The 24,372-nt window shown below is 38.7% G+C and overlaps 1 protein-coding gene across 1 annotated transcript in view; it reads left to right on the top strand.

The window, feature by feature from the left end:
• Positions 1–1,630: 1,630 nt before the first annotated feature.
• LOC120780913 overlaps positions 1,631–24,372 on the top strand; it is a 39,636-nt gene continuing 16,894 nt past the window's right edge. The window contains exons 1-2 of the mRNA XM_040113144.1: positions 1,631–1,768; positions 1,824–2,024. Coding sequence (XP_039969078.1) covers positions 1,742–1,768; positions 1,824–2,024 — 228 coding nt within the window. The 5' untranslated portion in view covers positions 1,631–1,741. The remainder of the gene's footprint in view (positions 1,769–1,823; positions 2,025–24,372) is intronic.

Genomic DNA, 24,372 nt, shown 5'->3' with positions numbered 1-24,372 from the left:
TGTCTTCAATATGTTTGAAATTTACTTAAAATACCTCAAAATCAGAGTGAATGCTATTATTTATAAATATATAAACAATTTTTAATAGTTTGTTATCAGATTTGATATTTTATATTATGAAAAATTGTAATTTAGAAGTTAGATGTGTACAAAACTATATATGCATATTGAGCAATGGCAAGATTAGTCAAATGAAAACAAACAAAGATGGCTGATTTCTGTTTTTTTACCACGGGCTCAACTTTTGACACATTTTACGCGCTAAGGAAGCAAAGGAAGGAAGGGAGTAGCGTTTTTGAAAAAATTAATTGATTAAGAGTATTTTTCAGAATATACAGAGTAATTACTTGAATTATAACTGGCTCAGTGAGCGGGCTATTTTGGCAGCCAAAAATGTTGATGTTGACGAAATTAACTTCCAAATACAACAGTTGTTATCAGGCGATCTGATGTCTTTTAAATCAGTCGATACTGTTCTTAATGAAAATGAAAGTGTAAGTTTTCCAATTGAATTTTTAAATTCACTAGATATACCCGGAATGCCACCACATAATCTTCGATCAAAGAATTGTTCACCTATTTTTTGTAATTTGAATCCACCTCGATTATGCAATGGTGCGAGTTTGGCTATCAAAAAGATCACCGGAAATATTCTTGAAGCAACCATATTATATGGAAAGTTTAAAGGTGAAGTGGTCCTGTTGCCACGTATTCCAATGATACCATCGGATTCTATGATACCCTTCAGGAGCTACAATTTCCAGTTCGTTTAGCTTTTGCAATGACGATAAAGGCCAAACAATGTCCATTTGTGGTTTTGATTCGGAAAATTCATGTTTTTCTCATGGGCAACTATATGTTGCATGTTAACGAGTAGGAAAACCGTCGAATTAATTTGTGTTAGCTAAATACGGATTATCCAAAAATATTGTGCACCAATTAGTGCTAAATTAAATTTAGATTAAAAGTATTGATAATTCAAAATATTAAATATTATTCTTAAAGATTTAAAACCATTTCTTAGAAATTTAAATAAAAGAAAATTACTTTTAAATTAATTTTTTTGGTTTAACTCTTACCAAATTCAATCGTATGAAAATTTTGTTCAATCGTATTAAAAGTCCTTCCCTTTCAAATTCCAATCCAGTGGATTTTTATCCAACTTTAACGTTTCCGTCTTCGTTCGTACATAATAATTTCATTGTATTAAGGGGTAACTGTTGCCCGTGAAGAGTTTACAACAATGTAATATATCAAAAAATTTAGTCAGAGCAATGCGTGACAGGGTCTGCTAGTTTTTCTATATATGTATTACAAGTAATGATTTAAGTTAGTTTAGCAGGCCGTATGCCAAATATATACTTATGTAGGTTAATGTGTGAGTTATCTTAATAAAAATTTGTGGAAACATATATATTTGCAAACACCTTCATGTTGTTGTATAAAAATTGTTCGGTTATACCAGATTTTATTCTTTCCTTAAATAAATACGAAATTAACAAATAAAATAGGTACGTTTTTCAGCCCCAATAGAATCTTAAATTAAATATTTTCTAATCTCCGACTTCCGCCTTGACCTTATCCAATTAAGAATAATACAAATATACTTCTCTTTATAAATTTTCAGATAGTTTCTGCTTGTCAGCTAGCCTCCCTACAACAATTTGAGCCTTATGAAACTATTTATCATGAAGATAAAGGACTGGAGACATTTGTTTATTTTGTTATAAGTGGCACCTGTATGGTTCTACAATGCTTAGAAATTAAGGTTTATTCGCTATTTGAATATACGTCAAACAGAAAATCTAATTGGTGTTTCGCAGGTCTCTATGAAGCGACAGTGGAAAAAATTCGAACTTGTTGATATTGTCAAGAGTGAAGATATATTCAGAAATTTAAGCCTTGCAGAAATTCGAAGCCATATGCGCGTAAAATCCATGTTTTCCTTTACCACAAAATCCATTGTAGAAGATGAATCTCAGTCAGATGAGGATACGTATATTAGTGTTCAACAACAAAGAAAGGTAAGAAATTTGTATGTATTGACGTTTCATATCTTAAGGAAACATAAATTTTTTTGTTCATCTTCTTCTTAATCGGCGTAGGCACCGTTTACGCGATTATAGCCGAGTTAACAACAGCGCGCCGGTCGTTTCTTCTTTTCGCTACGTGGCGCCAGTTGGATATTCCAAGCGAAGCCAGGTCCTTCTCCACTTGGTCCTTCCAACGGAGTGGAGGTCTTCATCTTCCTCTGCTTCCCCCAGCGGGTACTGCGTCGAATACTTTCAGAGCTGGAGTGTTTTCGTCCATCCGGACAACATGACCTAGCCAGCGTAGCCGCTGTCTTTTAATTCGCTGAACTATGTCAATGTCGTCGTATATCTCGTACAGCTCATCATTCCATCGAATGCGATATTCGCCGTGGCCAACGCGCAAAGGACCATAAATCTTTCGCATAACCTTTCTCTTGAAAACTCGCAACGTCGACTCATCGGTTGCTGTCATCGTCCAAGCCTCTGCCCCATATAGCAAGACGGGAATTATGAGCGACTTATAGAGTTTGGCTTTTGTTCGTCGAGAGAGGACTTTACTTTTCAATTGCCTACTCAGTCCGAAGTAGCACCTATTGGCAAGAGCAATCCTGCAAACAAGCGGAGGATGGAGGAAAGTTCTCTGATCGCCATTCACTTGGGAGTGGCCAGAAACGATTCTTTTACACATGGCTCAAGCAGCTCACAACTTCCGGTCTTTGACCAAGTATCCTCTGGGTAGCCTAAGAACATCCGTTCGAAGGCGAGCTAAAGAGAGAAGGCGAAACATCCCCCACATATGGTTGTTTTTAAGAATAAGCAATAAATCTTGCAATGATTCTGACCTGTTTTCGCACTGCACTATATGAGTATGAGAAGAACGCTACGTGCTAAATTTAGTGGTGCCACTCTAATTGTCCTGGGCGAATTTGGTTTGTAATTTTAGTGGCTTAGGAGATTACATTAAACTTATTAGACACTTATCAAAATTTGTTGACTGCAGGTACCCTTGCCACTGCAATATTCTGTGCCAAGCACCCTCCCTAAGGCCCCCTCATACCATCTCGGAGGTAAAATATAATATTATATATATATATATAAAATATTCTGTGCCAAATTACAGTTCTATATCTTAATTAAGTGCTTAGTTATGTTACTTTATACGGTTAATGGCGGTTTATTGGCGTGGCAGTGGTCCGAATACACCCATCTACGAACTAGACATTTTTTTACCAAAGAACGTACATGTCAAGTTGTATTAAGGTATCTCAATTTTACTTAAGTTACAGCTTGCACGAACGGACGGACAGACATTCACCTTGACTTCGACACATCTCGTCATCCGGATCATTTATATATATAGTAAAATGAGTCAAATAAATGTCCCGTCGTATTGACTAAGGACAACGTACAAATCCCTAATAAATTAAGTACAAACACAGAATTGCGAGTGCGCGTCTTTATTATTTCAGGTTCGGCTTAAGACTAATTTTTGGGTGAACAGATTATACTATAGTTGCTATTGCTTATTTGCTTATGTTAAGTATACTATACTGGCTATTGGTTATTTGTTTATGTTATGTGAGCGAGACTTGCCCAGAATCGTTCATTGTTACTTTTGATATTTAATTAAGTTTAAGGTGATGGATCGTGGAAAGCGGGAGAGGACCCGTCCACGCTGCACTGTGGCTGATACATAGATAATACTACTACTACTACCATCTATATGATTTCTATTCGTATAGTGGGTGCTTCGCAAGTTCATTATCCAACAAAAACAACAAATATCTGATTCTGAGAAGTGATTGAGTGTTCTTTAATGGAAATAAAACCGAATTTTTTCGTCGGTGTGTGACAAAAGAAACATAGCTCGACAGTCTTTCTAGTGCACTGCACATGATAAACCGGTTCTCAGGCGGGGAAAGACGATAAAGTTAGCTTGAAAGGTTATGCCATCAGTCTTTTAGGATGTACGTCCTATAATTCATACTCAACGACTGATTACTGAGCCAGTTATAATCTATTTCACTGCGTATTTGGTTGCAGTTCTTTTCTACTATTCCAAATATTTAGAAATTGTATTATATTTGAAATATAATTTTTGTATTTATGAGTTAAATGAAATTTTAACATAAAGAGATAAAAAGTATTTTATGTCCTTGTCCGGGTTCTAAGTTACCTCCCCACCAATTTTCAGCCAAATTGGTTGAGCCGTTCTTGAGTTATAAATGGTGTAACTAACACAACTTTCTTTTATATATACTACTAGCTGACCCCGCAGTCGTTGTCCTGCGTGAAATTATGTGTTTAGAAATGAAAAAGTTGAATTTATCATTTCACTTTTTTTCAATGTATCGCAGCTTGATAAACAACATTTTTTGGTTTCTGTTCCGGTGTATAGAAAAGATGGTTTTCCAACTCGTGAGCACGACACGTACATATATCTGGCCGAATGAAAAACATAGCATTTCCGAATGTATACCATGCACTGTGCGACTATCCTTGTGTCTCAAATGAAAATTTCACTGGAAACTGAATACGTTTGAACTGAAATGGCAAATCGTTAGAACTCAGAGGAATTCGTAGAATCAAGCATTCTGCCCCTTTGTATTCGATAGCTGCGTCACAATCAGTCAGGTTGCATTACACAGTTTCGGCGCCTGAAGATTGTGGAACATAATAACGACAGATCCAACTTTGAGACGTAAATGATGCGGTGGCATACCAAGCCTATTCAAAGAATTTAGAAATTCCACGATTGATCAATTTGTATGAGCGCAAGTCTCCCGGAATTTGTCTTTGAATCTTTCAGTTTAAGTCAACAACATCGGTATTTTTGCAGCTAACATTGCGCCTGCACTTAAGGAATTGTAGTTACGATAATTTGTCCAATCTCCGAATATTCGGGATGAGTTCATCTTTGGGGAATTGGTAAAGGGAAGATGGAATTGATATCAAACCACCGGAATAATCAACCGGAATTTACCCATTTCCACTTCTTAGCGAATACGATGTAAAATGTCTTCGGCAATGCCATTTTTGTTCGTATTCCATAATTGACTCTAATTTGATGGCTGATCATCCCGAAAAGTGTGCGAACTTCATTTCAGTGTTTATCATGTTCCAGCAATTGTAATTGTTTGTATAATATCGAGATATTTCCGAATAGAGCAAGCTCTCGCAAACGGTTTACTGACGAAATTTGAGAAAAAACTCGTAAATGTTAATTTTGTAGCTGGGGAGTGTTTTCTCTGTCAGAACTGTATTCTCTGTGTTGAAATGGACTATTTGGTCATTCTCCAAATTAACTGCGAGACACACAATAGTCGGAAAACGTTCATGAATCGCAAAAGTAAATATCATACAAAGCGCTTTATTGCAGTTCACGTATCGATCGTATCGTTCAAGATCAGTAACGTAATTACACACGTATTTTATTGATTACACCAAACTGCAATACGCAACATTGACATGACTTTTGAATGTGAATTAGACAACAGTGGCGAATATGGTACGATCCATATGTTGTCGACTTCGATGTGTCGTTAACTTCGATATTCACGCCTCTAAATTGAATGCTAAATGTTCTGCCATTGTCATCTGTTGAGCGACGCTGATTCATTGGATATCCATCATTTCTAGTTTGTGTTTCCGAAAGAAAAGCACTTGGATAGTGTTTCGTACATTTATTGTCAGACATACAATCCGAAGTGGTATTGTGGCGTTCGTAAGGTACATGAAGCATATTGGTTTCGTATAATTCTGCTTCCATCTCTGGATCAGGAATTTCCTCAGAAATGATTTCATCAATTTGATTTGGTGTAACCACCATCCACCATCCAAAGAAGAATATGTGCGTGCGGCAAACCTCTCTTTTGCCACTCAACAGAGTACATCCAGCATCTAACTGCACCACATATACGTTGCTTTAAGATAAAGTTTACAAAACATCGCAACTGTTGTTTGAAAAGTTGTCCTCTGACATCGTGACGATCGCTTGCTGATTGCCCGCGATCCATAATTTCATTCGTATGTCATCGCATTCTGGGAATACTCGGTCATGTGCCATGGGCTGTCAATATACATACTTATGTTGATGCCAAAACGAACGCGACCTCTTCGTGGCATCGTAACAAATTTCAATCTGTAATTGAGCACTTTGTGTGAAACACACATAACGTTTTCACGGAATAAATTTCAATAATTTTTTTTTAAATAACCGGAATAAAGAAAGCAAGCGACAAATTTGACAATTGAGAAACAAAAGGAAAAAAGTTGAAAAAAAAAATTTTATGAAAAAAAGTTATTTTTTTGGAATTGTCCAACTTTCCGACTTTTCCTCACGAAAAGCATAGGGTTTTTTTTATTTCTAAACTTTCCTCGATCCACAGCGAACAATCTCTGAAAATTTCATCAAGATTGGTTCAGCTGTTCTCGAGCATTAGCGTTACTAACAGCATTCATTCGTTTGTATGGGAAAAAGAAAACGGCTCTTTTTAGGGGTTTTCCGGCAATTATTCGAATTTTTTTCGCCATAAAAACCATCCTTGAGCCTCAACGAACATTTTAAAAAAAGAATTGAAGAGTTATGCGCCAGCATTTAAAATCATGTTCGTTTTTATTTCCTTTTTAAAATCGTATTTGAAAATTTATTTTCTTCATAATTATTTTCGGAAAATTTTCCAGAATTTTCTTAAGTATTCTCCTTGTTTGGGCGGAGACCTGTCCGAATTGGTGGTAGTCACCGAAATCAGTCCAGGCGTTCTCCAGTTATAAGCGTAGTAACTAACGTCACTTTCTTTTATATACATATATAGATATACTTATATAGATTTGTTTATTTAAAAGTGGCTGTGTCACAGTAATTGGATTCATTTAAGTGGAGTGTAAAATGAATATGTCACTTGAAATTAGGTTGAGTGTGAAGTGAATACGTCACTCCTTCCCCCTTAGAGGCAGCCTATTCTTTAGGCTGGTACCATTGGATATAATGTGGGTAAAGGGTTTTTTCAAGCTCGATATTTTGGGTAAAGTGTAATGTAAGCAATGCCATAATAATACATAATTGCAAGTATTATGTAGACAACAAGGTAGAGTGCAGTATTGTTTTGTGATATTATTAGTAATTCATTACTTTTATGATTAATCTAGGTGGAGGTTTCTATTAGTAGCATGTTTTAGCTGTTATCGTCAATGTTCGCCAGGAACTTGTAGAATTGGGATTTCATAATTTTTTTTTTTTTAAACAGTGTTTTATAATAGTTAGTTATTCTATTTCGGTTCGTTATTTTATAATGGACAGGGTCAGTTTGTTCAACATATTTATTTTCTTTAAATGAATTTTCTAATTTTCCTTTGTGAAGAGGACCCTTTCTGTATCTAGTGTCAATGTTTTATTCTTGTCGGTAATCATTTATTTTTTGTTTTTTAATTTTTTGCGTGTCTAGTGTCCGGACAACCACCAGGTGTCTCTCCAGTAGTGTCATGCTTGGTTTTGTGATTGTATATGTAAAGAGTATTTTCCATTTTGCCTACTTTAAGTTCATTGTCATTGGAGGAAGTGATTATTTTTTCATTTGTTGTATTGTGCAGCCTCCCAACATCTGCCACACCCGTCTTTGCTGAATTTAGTTGTAATTCAATGCCCTCTCTTTTTAGCCATCGCCTAAGAGAAAGACTGGAGAATGCACCGTTCCTATCTGCCTTTAACAGTATGGGTTGTTAAAAATACGCATAAGTGCATTTTTGCATTCAATTCAATCCTTTTTTTTTAATTTGTTCAAGAGTGGCAAATTTCGATTAGGTGTCTATGCAACTTAGGTATACGTAATGTCTTCCTTCAGACGAATAGATGTCTACTACGAATTTATCGCGACAATGTTCTGGCCTGGGGGTAATTTTGAATGTCATTTTACTGTCTCTGTGTACTGTTTTGGTCAAGTTACACACATTGCATTTATTTATGATGTTTTGGATTAATAACTGGCTATTTGGGAAATAAAGACTTTCTTTTAATAATTTGGTAATTTTTTGGATGCCTGGGTGTAAAAGTTTTTCGTGGGATTGAAGTATTAATTCTTCAAATTCTGCATATGAGTTTACATTTTTAAGCAAGATGAGCCTGCGAATCATCTTAGTATAGGAAGTATTAATAATCTCCCTATAAGCTGCCTGAATGATTTTGAAATCGGTATTGCTTTTAATGATCATTGCAATATTTTTTGGAATGAAATGGTCAAGAAGAAATTGTTTAGCACGTTCAATTGTCATTTCGTCGCAAAATATTGTGGTTATAGAATTTCCAGATATATGTATGTATTTCTTTCTTTTACATTAATTTGTTCTGATTTGATGTATATTATTTGCCTTTTTAATAAGTTTATTGGTTTTTCTGTTTACTGAATAAATTCTGTTACTGTCTTCTTCTCCTGCACTATGTTGGGTGACCTCACCAAAATGGTTCTCCTCGCGATTAATTCTGGACAATGCGTCGGACAATTAAATTCTTTTTACCCTTGATATATTCAATATCAAAGTCGAACTCGACCAGCTAGCTCTCTACCTTTGCAACTTAGCATTTGGTTCCTTGAGAGTATGTAACCACATGAGAGGTTGATGATCACTAGCTATCTGAAAATGTCTTCCCACCAGGTAATGAAATATTTTAGTTGCCCAAACTATGGCGAGTAATTCTTTTTCGATAGCGCTGTAATTTATTCATGGTCGTTATTGGATATGAGGCTATTGCTTTGACTTTGAGAGGATTCGCTTTCATTCCATCAGGTGTTATGATGTGACCAAGAAAGGCAGCTTCCCTTTCACGAACTTGCATTTATCTAAATGCAACTTTAAATTTGCTTCGGACAACTTTTCAAAACCTAATTGCAATGAGTTCAAGTATTCATCCAAATGTGGAAAAGATAATTATATCATCCAAATAAACCAAACAATGTTTGTTAATCAATGGTCGAAGTGTATTGTTCATGTAAATTTTTGAAATGTAGAGGGCGCCATTTTTAAGCCGAATGGCATACGGACGTATTCATAGTGACCGAGTTTGGTCGAAAATGCAGTTTTTTGTATGGATTCCTTTTACATCTGGTGAAAAGTTCTTAGCTAAGTCTATCGTGGTAGAACTCTTTCTTTTTCCCAGTTTTCAAAGTATTTCATCCATATTGCGCATGGGATATCTATCAGAGACATAGCTTATGTCATCTAGTTTTTCTGTAATAGAATCACTACTCCGTATTTTATTTGTTCAGGAAGCGTCTGGTTTCTTGGGTACAACTCCTAAAGTAGAGTATTGTAGGGTGAGTTGCTTTCTCTAATTAGTCCCCGTTCAAGTATTTCCTGTACTTGATTTTCTACTCCTATTTCATGAATTTGAGCAAGTGGGTATTGTTTCGAATAAATTGGAGAATTATGTGTTGCATTAATTAGATGTTTAATTGTATTCGTAAATGTCAAACGATTGCCTTCAAAGTACTGAAGATTTTTAAATTTGTTAAGTAAATGTTTTAACTTGGAAGTTTCTTCTTGATTAAGATAATCCAATCGAAAAAGTGAAAAATCTATTTTTTATAACTGTGGGGATTAAATTTTCGTATGAATCTGGAGATTTTGGGTAAAGTAAAATTGATCTATGTCTATGTCAGAATCTTTCAACTGGTATGTCTTATCAAAAAGTGAATTTGCCCGACTTTTATAATTTATAATAGCATGTACTTTTTTGAGGAGTTTCCTGCCAATTAACATATCGTAATCTTTAGAAAAATCATGCAAGTAAAATTGTTTGGGTGTTCCAAATATGTACCAGTGCCAAGGGTATGATAACGGAATTTTTAAGTACCATGCATCCCTTTGATGTAAAAACTTCGAATTCTATATTTTAGATTGGAAGAGAGAAACAATTTTTTGTATCGTATTGTGGATCCTGTGTCACTCAAGCATTTGTAAGTACAATTTCTGTGCTCGATTTCTAAATATTGATATTTTTCAGGGCTGGTAACTGAAAATTTCGTCAAACTTAAGTTCATTTTGATCGGTTGGTGCTTCGCATAATTCATTAATAATCTGATCCTCATGTTGAATATAGTCAGGGTATTCTTGTTCATAAAGTTCTTGATTGTTTTGTTTGTATTCTTGTACGTCTTGTAGTCTGACTTCATCAATGGACATTTTAGTTTGTTCATTGTCCATGTGTTGTTTGGATATTTGAGCTATTTGGTTGGGGCGCTTTGTGGTTGATGAGGTGATTTTTTATTAAAATTAAATTAAGAAACTGGTCTCTGTTAAAATAGGGTTGAATGTTTGGGTACGAAATAATTTTGTCTGTATTCCATAGGTGTTGTTACGTCAAGCGACATATTTATACCTAAAACAAGAATAAAATGAATTGTAAGATATTGAATTATTAAAAATTAAATTGGTTAAAATTAAATTAAGTTATAAAGTACTTACCTTAATACTGCATTCATACTACTAATCTATTACTTTACCTTAATACTTTAACTTAACATAAGCTAGTACGATTTTGAGATAATAACTTTACCCACTTTTTTGTAACACATACTTTCATTACAACTATATTAAGGTTTCATTAGCTTTAAGATTTAGCCTAAGCAATTCCATTAAAATGGAGTTAAGACTCTATTGTAATTTGAACGTGAAATCGAAAGCACGCGTCTTTAATTTTTTTCGCAAGTATATCATTTTAGTGACAGACAATCAGGATTTAAATTAATTCGCGCATTCCCAAGTAACTTTTCGGTTCTCTCAAAAGCTTGAGAAATTTTCAGGTGTATTGATAAACATTTGTTGTGTTTGGTATTTGGGTGATTGCATGTATGGATTATAATTTGGTTGGCATTGGTTGTGGATACTGGGAGTATTCTGGTTGATATTGGGTTTGATTGGTTGGATTTAAATGTTTTGGATTTTTGGAAACATATTTTATTTTCAAAGTATTTTTTTTTTTCCAAATTAACATGTTCTTCATAAATTCCCTTATTTTGTGTTACATTAATTAATGATTTTAAATCTGCAATATCATGGGGAGCCAAAATGGAAAATTGAATTGGTAGCTTACGAACCGTTATTGAGTCCTAAGCTCCTCGTAGAATGTTCGCAAACTTCCTCTGTAAGATGTCTCGCGGGAAGTTCTCCTACAATTCTTGTGAAGTTTCATGTCTGGGATTTATACTCCGCGATCAATTTATGCTTCAGGGTTGACAGTTTCATGCTTGATAAGCCCAATGGGATCTGGTTACAAAGTCCACCCAGGTTTCTGTTCGACAGCACTGAGTAGAATGCGCTGTCGTCGTACGTCATTCGTTTAGTAAAGCGACAAAATATAGTCAACTCTACTGATGAAAGTAAAGAGACTTCCTGGTTCTCCTTTGAACGGGGGAATATCCTCATTTAAAATGATAGCTAGTTGTGCCATTTTCCTTTATTTCACTATATTTATTTATTTCACCTTTTCTTATCCTCTAGTTTTTGTTATTTGTTTAAATATTTTTGTTTCACTTTGTTCATTTATTTAACTTTTTCTTATCCTCTAGTTTTTTGTACCGTGCCTTTGCACTTATGGGTGGCCTTTAAGTTTTCATTTCGTTTTGCTTCCACTTAGTTGGGATAACCGAATTGGTTTTATTCTCCCAGTTGAAGCCCGAACAGAGGAGCAACGTTTTTTTTATTTTTTTATTTAAAAGTAGCTGTGCCACAGTAATTGGATTCATTTAAGTGGAGTGTAAAATGAATATGTCACTTTCAATTAGTATTAATTACACAATACAACAGCTAATCTGGGGGGGTGAGAAATTCCAAGTCAGGGTGATGGTACAAGGTCAGTATAGTAAAACCCTCAAAGGGCTTGGCGTTCGTTTGTGTCAGTTTTTTTTTATGACCTTTTAAATTTCACAGTACAACTGCTAATCTGGGGGGTAGAAATTCCAAGTCAGGGTGATGGTGCTAGGTCAGTATAGTAAAACCCTCAAAGGGTTTGGCGTTCGTATGTGTCAGTTTTTTTTTATGACCTTTTAAATTTTTTCTTATGTTATAATGAACGAAAATTGGGTACCAAATATAGTGTGTAAAAGTTGCTACAACCGTCTAATGGATTGGAAAAATAGATAATAGTGGTTCGCGAGTTATGTTAAACTACGTTTTTGCCAAAATGTTACAACTAAGCGAAAAAACATCAAGATAAGGAAAAAGCTCGTTTCGCTTTATGTTTCTTTTCCGATGACATTGCAAAAGTGTTATGTTTTTGACACAGGGTTTTCGCAATTACTTTGCAAACTTAAAACACAACGGTAATGGTTGTTAGTTGTTGGTATCTCACCTGCGTCAATAACTGGCCAATTCTGGTCGATTGAATGCTTCAAGCGGTCCAGTTGTTCGCAGTAGATGGTAGAATTAAGCGTTGGTCATTTGGGTGCAGCTCATAGTGGATGATTCCCTTCCAGTTCCACCAAACACACAGCAAATTCTTCCGGGACGCCAATCCCTGCGTGGCCACTGTTTGGGACGCTTCACCGGCCTTCGACCACAACCGTTTTCGCTTGTTATTCTCGTATGTGATCCATTTTTCATCGCCAGTCATCATCCGCTTCAAAAATGGGTCGATTTCGTTCCGTTTTAGCATCATATCTCTGGCGTTGATTCGGTCCAGAAGTTTTTTTGCGTCAAATCATGCGGCAACCAAAGATGGTTTGGTGACTAACTCCCATTTTCTGGGCGATGCCATGAGATGCCACATGCCGGTGTAACTCGATGTTATCCATGATTTGATCGGTATTTGTCGTCACAGGCCTTCCGCCGGCTGGCTTATCCATGGAAAGGAAAACTTTAAAATACCGCGAATTTCGGCGTTGGTGAACTCCATGTTTACACGTCTATAACTGTTGAAAGCAATATCAAAACTAATCATGCATAGCGTCGTTTTGTAGGTTATGTCAAGACCTTTCAAAGATGTATAGTATTGCCAGATACGAGCTCTGTAGCGCTTTATACATAGCCACGAAATTCAAAAGAAGAAAGAAAAGGCGTAAATTTGATAACCTTATATATTATTACATTGTTTATACCTTAAGTATAAATTATAAGGTTTACAGTTCATATATATAATAATAACATAAGATTCCAACACATATAAAAGTAGTTCGTATACGACGTTCTTCATAAGTTGATGTGATTCTATAATTTCTAATTTCTAAAACTTCCAAGATTTTTATACTTTCGCAGAATGTTGTTACTAAAAATTTTGGTTAGCTGCACATGCTTTTTGGTGGTTTAACATAAAAATTATTGTAAAAAGTAGCTGAATATAGAATATTTAGGTTTACACAAAAGTTTCGCATTTTTACGCTTTTTACATGTGATCCAAGTATATGTACTTGTTTCAATTGCCTTGTTTTGGCAAATCCCGTATGAGTACAGGACTTGCTGTCAAGTTATTTTTGTTCAGCATTGCTTGGCACTTTATCATGGAAAGACTTATGCCCTTACAACGTTTACAAATCGTTGAACTCTATGTATTACGAAAATTAAAGACCTATTAAGAATGTGTTTCACAGTCTTCGCTCAACTTATGGTCAACATAATCGGTCCACTGAATGTACTATTCGCAACACCATCACCCATTTCTGTTACTTGACAGAAAAGTGAGGACCAGTTCGTAGATTGACGTAAAAAATCTTTAAAGTTCCATAATTAAGTACAAAACTAAGATGTAAAACTGTAACTTGTAGTAGCAAAAGCCACCTTTCGACAAAAAATTTTGAAAAAAATGGGCGCGGCTCCGCTCTCTATAACGTTTAGTGTACATACATATGTTCTAAACCACTTAAGATACAATATCCAAATTCGCTCTAATCAAATCACTAGGTTACCCAAGTGGCACTGTAAAATGGATTGAATCGCGTAATAACTGCGCCTACTTCCCGTATTAAAGTTTTCAGTAAAAACTATCAAAGGACAAAAAAATCAATATTGATACAAGAGGTATGTATAGGAGCCGGGGTCAAAATTAGACGAGAGGACTGACACCGTCTACTTTTCGGTGAAAACTCATAACTCGACCGACATCGAGCAAATTAGGTTTAGGTATCAAATATTATCTTGATATTACCATGTTCGGCTGCATAAAAAGAGGGACTTTAGGTAACAACCACGCCTAACTTCCTATAATACAATTTTAATTTTCATATGAATCTTTTGTTTTCCAGTATGCAAATAAAGCAGCAAGGAATATATCGGGTTATAAAACTTTTCTGGAGTAGTGGGTTAAAGCAACCAATTTAGGTCTAAAAATTCAAAATCGGATCAACACTATTTCAGCTCTCAGATACCGAATATGAAGCTCAAAGTTCTAATTGCAAACTTGTATTGAAAATAGCGGTCAATCTGTGAGATATAGATATTATAAATATTCGAAGGATGGAGTCATGTGTAGAGGAGGATGGAGTCATGTGTAGAAGTTCACGCAAGTGATTAAAGTTCTCTGATCGCCATTCACTTGGGAGTGGCCAGAAACGATTCTTTTACACATGGCTCAAGCAGCTCACTACTTCTGGTCTTTGACCAAGTATCCTCTGGGTAGCCTAAGAACATCCGTTCGAAGGCGAGCTAAAGTGAGAAGGCGAAACATTCCCTACAAGGGTTGTGCGCTGGGCTTGGGACCCGCCACGTAAAAAAACAATACCAATGAAAACGTTAAAACAGCCTCGGATGAGAGTCCCCCTTTTGATGACGACCATGGCAAACGGAATAAGGACTACGATTTAAGGGCATGCACCTGGAATGTCCGGTCCCTTAATTGGGAAGGTGCCGCTGCCCAGCTGGTTGATGTCCTCGTTAAAATAAAGGCTGACATCACCGCCGTCCAAGAAATGCGATGGATGGGACAAGGACAGAGACGAGTAGGTCCTTGTGACATTTACTACAGTGTAGTAAATCCTACTACAGTAGGATTCGTGGTGGGAGATAGACTCCGTCGCCGAGTACTATCATTCACTCCGGTGAATGAACGTTTGACCACAATCCGCATCAAAGCGAGGTGCTTCAACATATCGCTGATTTGCGCCCACGCCCCGACGGAAGAGAAGGACGATGTGACCAAAGATGCCTTCTGCGAGCGCTTGGAGCGCGCTTATGAGAGCTGCCCCCGCCACGATGTCAAAATCGTGCTTGGCGACTTTAACGCCAGGGTGGGCAAAGAAGGTATATTTGGCACTACGGTCGGTAAATTCAGCCTCCACGACGAAACATCCCCAAATGGGTTGAGGCTGATTGACTTCGCCGGGGCCCGAAATATGGTTATCTGTAGTACTAGATTCCAGTACAAGAAGATTCATCAAGCTACCTGGCTGTCTCCGTGTCGAAAAACTACCAACCAGATCGATCATGTTGTGATAGATGGAAGACACGTCTCCAGTGTTTTAGATGTGCGTGCGTTCCGAGGTCCTAACATCGACTCGGACCACTATCTTGTTGCAGCTAAGATTCGCACTCGCCTCTGTGCAGCAAAAACGCACGCCAACAAACACAAGGAAGGTTCGACGTCGAGAAGCTGCAATCACAACAGACAGCCGAACGATTCTCTACTTCTCCAGCCTGCTGAATGGCAGTGAACGCACAACACCAGGAGAAGGAGAACCCGATTCCCCAATCGATGACGATGGAGCAGACGTTCCATTACCCGACCATGAAGAAGTTCGAATAGCAATTGCCCGCCTCAAGAACAACAAAGCGGCAGGGGCCGAGCTATTCAAACACGGCGGCGAAGAACTAATAGGGAGCATGCATCAGCTTCTTTGTAAAATATGGTCGGACGAAAGCATGCCCAACGATTGGAATTTAAGTGTGCTATGCCCAATCCATAAAAAAGGAGACCCCACAATCTGCGCCAACTACCGTGGGATTAGCCTCCTCAACATCGCATATAAGGTTCTATCGAGCGTATTGTGTGAAAGATTAAAGCCCACCGTCAACAAACTGATTGGACCTTATCAGTGTGGCTTCAGAAAAAATCAACAACCGACCAGATATTCACCATGCGCCAAATCTTGGAAAAGACCCGTGAAAGAAGAATCGACACACACCACCTCTTCGTCGATTTCAAAGCTGCTTTCGACAGCACGAAAAGAAGCTGCCTTTATGCCGCGATGTCTGAATTTGGTATCCCCGCAAAACTAATACGGCTGTGTAAACTGACGTTGAACAACACGAAAAGCTCCGTCAGGATCGGGAAGGACCTCTCCGAGCCGTTCGATACCAAACGAGGTTTCAGACAAGGCGACTCCCTATCGTGCGGCTTCTTCAACCTGCTCCTGGAGAAAATAGTTCGAGCTGCAGAACTAAACAGAGAAGGTACCATCTTCTATAAGAGTGTACAGCTGTTGGCGTATGCCGACGATATTGATATCATCGGCCTCAACACCCGCGCCGTTAGTTCTGCTTTCTCTAGGCTGGACAAGGAAGCACAGAAAATGGGTCTGGTAGTGAACGAGGGCAAAACGAAATATCTCCTGTCATCAAACAAACAGTCGTCGCACTCGCGACTTGGCTCTCACGTCACTGTTGAAAGTCATAACTTTGAAGTTGTAGATAATTTCGTCTATTTGGGAACCAGCATTAACACCACTAATAATGTCAGCCTGGAAATCCAACGCAGGATTGCTCTTGCCAACAGGTGCTACTTCGGACTGAGTAGGCAATTGAAAAGTAAAGTCCTCTCTCGACGAACAAAAGCCAAACTCTATAAGTCGCTCATAATTCCCGTCCTGCTATATGGTGCAGAGTCTTGGACGATGTCAACAACTGATGAGTCGACGTTGCGAGTTTTCGAGAGAAAAGTTCTGCGAAAGATTTATGGTCCTTTGCGCGTTGGCCACGGCGAATATCGCATTCGATGGAACGATGAGCTGTATGAGATATACGACGACATTGGCATATTTCAGCGAATTATAAGGGCTGGCTAGGTTACGTCGTCGGGTTGGATGAAAACACTCCAGCTTTGAAAGTAATCGACGCAGTACCCGCCGGGGAAGCAGAGGAAGAGGAAGACCTCCACTCCCTTGGAAGGAACAGGTGGAGAAGGACCTGGCTACGCTTGGAATATCCAATTGGCGCCACGCAGCGAAAAGAAGAAGCGACTGGCGCGCTGTTGTTAACTCGGCTATAATCGCGTAAGCGGTGTCTACGCCAATTAAGAAGAAGAGAAATATTCGAATCAATTTCTAACAAATGTAAGCCTGTATATCAAATATAGGTTAAATCGAATAGATAATTTCTGTAGCCCCACATAGGAGAAGCTGGAGTTCCTGTGTAGAACTTCACGGAATTGAGGAAAGTTCCCTGATTGCCATTCAGTCGCAAAGTACTGTCATTCACCGCGGTGGATGAATGTTTAGCCAAAATCCGCATCAAAGCGAAGATCTTCGACATATCTCTTATTTGCCCCACGCGCCGACGAAGGAGAAGGACGATGTGACCAAAGATACCTTCTATGAACGTTTGGCGCGCACCTATAAGATGTGCCCCCGCAACGATGCCAAAATCGTGCATGGCGACTTTAACGATAGGGTGGGTAATGTGGTTAATGAAGGTACTTTTGGCAGAACAGACGGTAGGTTCAGCCTACACGAGGAAACATCCCCAAATGGGTTGAGGCTGATCGACTTTCCTGTGGTACTAGATTCCAGCATACAAAAATTCACCAAGCTACCTGTCTTTTTCCAGATCGAAAACTCACCAACCAGTTGGAGTGTTCTCGTCCATTCGGACAACATGACCTAACCACCGTAGCCACTGTATTTTTATGCGCTGAACTATGAACTCATCGTTTCATCGAATGCGATATTCGCCGAGGCCAATCTTCCGTGGAACCTTTCTCTCGAAAACCCGCAACGCCGTCTCATCAGATGTTGTCATCGTCGATGCCTCTGCACCACAAAGCAATACGGGAATAATGAGTGACTTATAAAGTTTGGTGTTTCTTCGTAGAGAGACCACTTTATTTCTCAATTGCCTATTTAGTCCGAAGTAGCACCTGTTGGCAAAAATTATTCTGTGTTGGATTTCCAAGCTGACATTGTTGGTGGTGTTAACACTGGTTCCAAGATAGGCGAAATTATCTACGACTTCAAAGTTATAACTGTCAACAGTGGTGTGAGAACCAAGTCACGAGTGCGACGACTGCTTGATTGATGGCAGGAGATATTTCATCTTGCCCTCGTTTATCACCAGACCCATTTGCTTTGCTTCCCTATCCAGGCTGGATAAAGCAGAACTAACGGCGCGGGTGTTGAGGCCAATGATATCAATATCATCGACGTACGTAAGCAGTTGTATACTTTTATAGAAGATTTAACTTGCTCGATTAAGTTCTGCAGCTCGAATTATTTTCTCCAGAAGTCACATGATAAGGGGGGAAACCTTGTTTGGTATGGAACGGCTCAGAGAGGTACTTCCTTCCCTACTAGTTTTGCGGGGATACCAAATTCAGACATCGCGGCATAAGGGCAGCTCATTTTCGTGCTGTCCAAAACAGCTTTGAAATCGAAGAAGAAATGGTGCGTAGCGATTCTCTTTTTACGGGTTTTTTCCAAGATTTGACGCATGGTGAATATCTGGTCAGTTGTTGATTTTCCAGATCTAAAGCCACACTGATAAGGTCCAACCAGTTTGTTGACGGTGGTCTCTAATCTTTCACATAATGCGCTTGATAGAACCTTATACGCGATGTTGAGGAGCCTTATCCCACGGTAGTTGGCGCAGATTGTAATCTATTCGCACTCACGCATTTCGGTCTCTCTCTCCTTTTGTCTGCAAATGTGTTTCGCTTTTCTCTACAACTCTCGGTATCTATCCCATCCCGCTCATGTTGTGGTCGATTGTAACGTTGCAAGGTAGGTAGTCTGCTGGTTTCTCGACAACGACACGGCACTCATTATCATACCAGCTGTTCTTTTGCATTTTCCGAAAACCAATGGTTTTGTTTACAGCTGTACGTAAGGAGCTTGAAATGCCGCCCCACAGTTCCCTTATACCAAGTTACATGTGAATACTCTCAGTAAGCAGATGTGCAAGGCGTGTAGAAAATCGTTCGGATGTCTGCTATGATAGCAGCTTCTCGACGTTGAACTTTCCTTGTGTTTGTTGTGCAAAGAGGCGGGTGCGTATCTTGGTTGGAACAAGGGACAAAGACAAGTGGTCGAGTCGTTGTTAGGATTTCGGAGCGTACGCACATCTAAAACACTTGATACGTGTCTTCCGTCTATCACAACATCAGCGATGTGGTTGGTGGCTTCTCGATCCGGAGAAAGCCAGGTAGCTTGATAAGCTTCCCTTTGCTGGATTCTAGTACCACAGATAACCATATTTGGGGCCCCGGTGAAGTCGATCGGCCGCAACCCATTTGGGGATGTTTCCCAGTGTAAGATGAACTTACCGACTGTTGTGCTAAAGATACCTTCTTTACCCACCCTGGCGGAGGCAGCCCTCAGAGGTGCGCGCCAAACGCTCATAGAAGTCATCTTTGGTCATATCGTCCTTCTCTTTCGTCGGCTCGTGGAAGCTAATCAGCGATATGCCGAAGATCTTCGCTTTGATGCGAATTTTGGCTAGACGTTCATTCACCTGTTTCAGGGCCAGGACTCAGCGATTGAGTCTCTCTCCCACCACAACTCCCACACCGAATTTGTCATCATCAAAAGAAGTGTTTCTTTTCCAAGGCTGTTTATTGCTTTTCATTGGGAGCGTTTTTGACAAGGCCCTAAACTCAGGGCACAACCTGAGCGACGGATGGTTCGCCTTTTCACTTTAGCTCTCCTACAAATGGATGTTCTTAGGCTACCCCGACGATACTTGGTCTAAGACCGAAAGTTGTTAGCAGCTTGAGCCATATGTAATAGAATCGTTTCTGGCCACTCCCAAGTGAATTGCAATTAGAAAACTTTCCTCACTTGCGTGAACTTCTACACATGACTCGATCCTCCAAATTATATATATGCATATATATTATTTATATTTGTATATGAAACCCATACATATATAAATTATCAGGATAACGAGACGACTTGAAATCCGGGTGACTGTCTACCTGACCGTCCGTCCGTTAAGATATTTCGATAAAATTTTAGATGGTCGTAATTGGATCACTGCCAGGCCCACAAAACGCTATAAAATAATAAAGTGTGGTTTGAAATCTTTAAAAAAGTGGTTGTGGCCCCGCCCATAATTTATATGATGTATATAAATATCTTCCAAACCAATAGAGGCACAACACTTTCATTTACGATAGTGCGAAAAAAGCCGTAATCGGAAAAAAAAGCATGCCACTTTAATGGTTTTCTCAAAATCTAGTGAAAGTGCGATAAATCAGTAACTAAACACATCGGAGACATAAAATGATATTACGATAAAGTTTTATTGTAGATAGTGTCCAATTTGGACGGCTGGCACCGCACACACTTCGGTGAAAGTCGATAGTTTGGGACCTATCCGGTCGCTTCAGAGAGAATCTTTTCCTGGTGATAGTAAGTCTGTGTACAGCTGCTGGCATATGCCGATGATATTGACATCATCGGCTTCAAAACACGCGCCGTTAGTTCTGCTTTCTACAGACTGGATAAGGAGCAAAGCAAAAGTGTCTGGAGGTGAACGAGGGCAAGACGAAATATCTCATGTCATCAAACAAAACGTCCTCTCTAGAGGAACAAAATCAAAATTCTATAAGTCACTCATAATTCCCGTTCCGACGCGCTGTTGTAAGCTCGGCCATAACCCCGTAAGCGGTGTCTACGCTAATAAAGAAGAAGATGAATTTTCAATTTGAAAAAGAAGAACTTCAATCCCTTATAGGACTAGCTTCGTATCATAAGAAATTAAAAACAAAAATTGCCCATATTTGCAAAACGGTAACAATTTACTTACGAGGAGATAATGGACACGTATCAAAAACTAAAAACTCTACAGTTAACATAACATTTGATAAAGGAAGCTATCAAAGCTGGTGGGGTGCAATAAAGCCATAAGGCAATAAAGCCATATTTTTTGGTAATAAAGCCTTATGGCTTCGATGACAGAAAAGCATTTAAACTGTTTCAAAAATACTCTTTGGCCGAAAATTCGTCACCTTATAAATTTCACAGACACAAACACCCTATTCAAAACAATAAGGTCACTCATTAACATAAACAGTAAACGCAAAATTATTATAACAGGCACCCCAAAAAACAAATGCTTGGGAAGACACTAATTTCATCATACGCTGTAGAAATGCTCCACAATGATATCTTTTCAACTGACAAAATAATCTTTCTTACTCGCATTGACAAATTCTCACAATTCGCCGTGGTACAGCCACTGGCGTCGCTTACAATAACGGATATAAAACCGCCCATTATTCCCACAGACCAAGAAAATTTACTGCGATACCGAGGCTTCTTTTAATTCAGAAACTATCACGGCCTTGTTGAAAAACGGGTACGTCGTCGACATTGTCAACCCACCACTACTACACAGTTGCTCAAACGGCCAAGTGAAACGCTTTTACAGTACACTCGCAGATATAGCCAGAGCGTTTCGCTTATAAAAAATGTCTGATGATACAGTCGAGTTGATACTTAGGGCAACAATCGCGTACAATCGATCTATACCATCGGTCACAGACCAAATACCCATCCAGATGATGCATGCAGCGACCAGCGCACATAGGCAGGCCATCAAAAATAAAATTGCAAAAGCCCAGTACCATAACTTTGAATCATAATTTTGATCCAACCCGAATAGACAAACAGGGTATTTGCGGCACAAGAAATGTATGTATATCGACGCGAGATGTTAAATAGATCGCCAGGCGTAGCAGGGTTGCCTTTACTCAACATCATTAGCCACGATTCAGTGCTAACCATGCCCCAACTCCCGAGGATGGACAACCACAATCTTCGCGTCATTCAAAATTTTAAGGACGAGTTGTAGGTCGCCGGATCATATAAGGTTTGGTTTGCAGCAAGCATCATTCTCTGTGTTGTTGGCATTGGCTTTATCATCGTTTAGCAAATCATAAAAAGAAGACGATCATACAAGAAACTACGGAAGGCCATTAACAACTATAAAATAATCAAGGACGGTCATGAGCTTGAGGAGGGAGTAGTTAACACATAAGAATTACACTAAGCTCGTATAATAATTATTATAATCTATCCGCTTACATAGGCAAATGAGATTATCAGCTGTGAAATGTGTTGTATTTGCTTCCTTTTTGGTGAAGTTTAAATATTTTTACTTGGGAACTAATAAATAAACGTTGAAGCTCAAAAGAAGATAAAATTATAAATATTAAAGATATGGGAGAAAAACAAAAGACCGCGAGTATACAAATATATACTTGATTGCTGCCAGTAGTAAGAAGTTGGCAGAAATAAGGAAAAGACTACAACTCAGATTGGCAAAAATATTTAACAGAGATACATAAGTGAAAGATAAAAAGTTTGTGGAAACACGTAAGTAATTACATGACTTTTTATAAAATTCCTACAACAAGTTATCCGTTTGACGTTGTATTGTAGGATAGTTAGGTAAGTTTTGGGAGCTTGTAAATGAAATGGTTCTTTGCGCATTGGCAACTGTAAATATCGAATTCGATGAAACGATGAGTTTGAGATAGCAGATACGCTGGTAGGTCATGTCGTCTGAATCGAAGAAAACATTCTAGATATGAAAGTATTTCATGCAGTACCCGGCGGGGGAAGCAGAGGAAGAGGAATACCTACTCTACGTTGGAAAGCTAAGAGGAAAAAGACCTGGCTACACTTGGAATCTCCAATTGGCGCGAAATAGCGAAAAGGAAAAACAACCGGCACGCTCTTGCAAACTAGGCTATAACCGAGTAAACTGTGTCTACGGCAATAAAGAAGAAATTATATAACTCATACACTGACAAATTATTCCACATAAGATTTGTTAGAAATACGAAAATCATTACATTTAGTATATGGGTAATACCTACCGAGTTTTATTTATTTTTGCCAATATCAAATACTATTAACGTGCTACATACTGAAAAGAGTTCTCTGGGTTTCACTAAGGTATAACGATACATTGTCATCAATAAAACACGCTCTCAGGATTTTATTAAGATAATTTACATATTTGCCGATATAGGCGGTATAAAATCCCCCGGAATTTCAAAAATCTTTATATTAGGTAGTTTTGACACCCAGTGATAATATTATCAGGAAAGGGTTCCCTCTGAATTTTAATTGTATATCCCATATATTGGCCGATATTTTCGTTCAAAGTTAACTGAGGAGACTGGGGTTCACATATTCGATACCTGGGGTCTTGAACAGATTTGGACAATTTTTGGTCATAAGGTGACACACTCTAAAAATATTCGTCCATTTTCACACTATATGTAGGAGGTTTTGTAGTGTTCACGCTCAGCGAATTTGGTCTTTGGAGCTTAAGCGGTTTAGGAGAAATACACATTAAACTTTTTAGAGGGCGGAGCCACGCCCACTTTTCCAAAACTGTATTCCTTCAGATGCCTCTTGTTATTGCGATCCCCTGTGCCAAGTTACAGTTTTATATCTTATTGGAGTCCTTAGTTATGGCACTTTAAAGGTTTTCGGTTAATGGCGATTTGTGGGCGTGGCTGTAGTCCGATTACGCCCATCTACGAACTCGAGCTTTATTTTGTACTAAGAAACCTGTATACCACGTTTAATTAAGATATCTTAATTTGTACTTAAGTTACAGCTTGCAAAGACGGACGAACGGACAGAATCCAATGTGGTTTAACGTGGGTATCTGCCTAAGGAGGCTCAAATCTACGGTGTTTTCTATTACTAGAAACACACAGATCAAAACAATGCGTTGATCAGCGCCCCAAAGCGTAAGAGTGTGCACCCACACTACACCCTGGAAGAACCAAGGCATGAGTGTCGCCACACACACATACACTTTGGTTCCAAATTGAAAGGGTGGGACTCCTTTTCCACCTTGGTCGGGTGCGAGGCCCATCTAAAACTTCTGCCGTACTCTGGGTCCGGCACCCGGCCGCAGTGCGACTCCACATTGGACTAATGTCCTTCCTGCATTTAGGTTTAAACCACAGCCACCACGAATCTCCACAAAGGGCCAAAAACCCAATGAGCAGACTGTAGCGAACTTCAGGGGCGGCTGCTCCCCGTGGTGGACGAACTGACAACGTCCGGTGTGTTTAACGTGGGAACCTGCTGACGACAGCCTAACTCCACGGTACTCAAAAGTACACGGATCAAATCAATGCGTTGATCAGCGCCCTGAAAATGCCAGGCATTTCCAGTACCAA

Source organism: Bactrocera tryoni, unplaced genomic scaffold (assembly GCF_016617805.1).
Source record: "Bactrocera tryoni isolate S06 unplaced genomic scaffold, CSIRO_BtryS06_freeze2 scaffold_25, whole genome shotgun sequence".
NCBI lineage: Eukaryota > Metazoa > Arthropoda > Insecta > Diptera > Tephritidae > Bactrocera > Bactrocera tryoni.
This window is presented reverse-complemented; position numbering and strand designations above follow the sequence as displayed.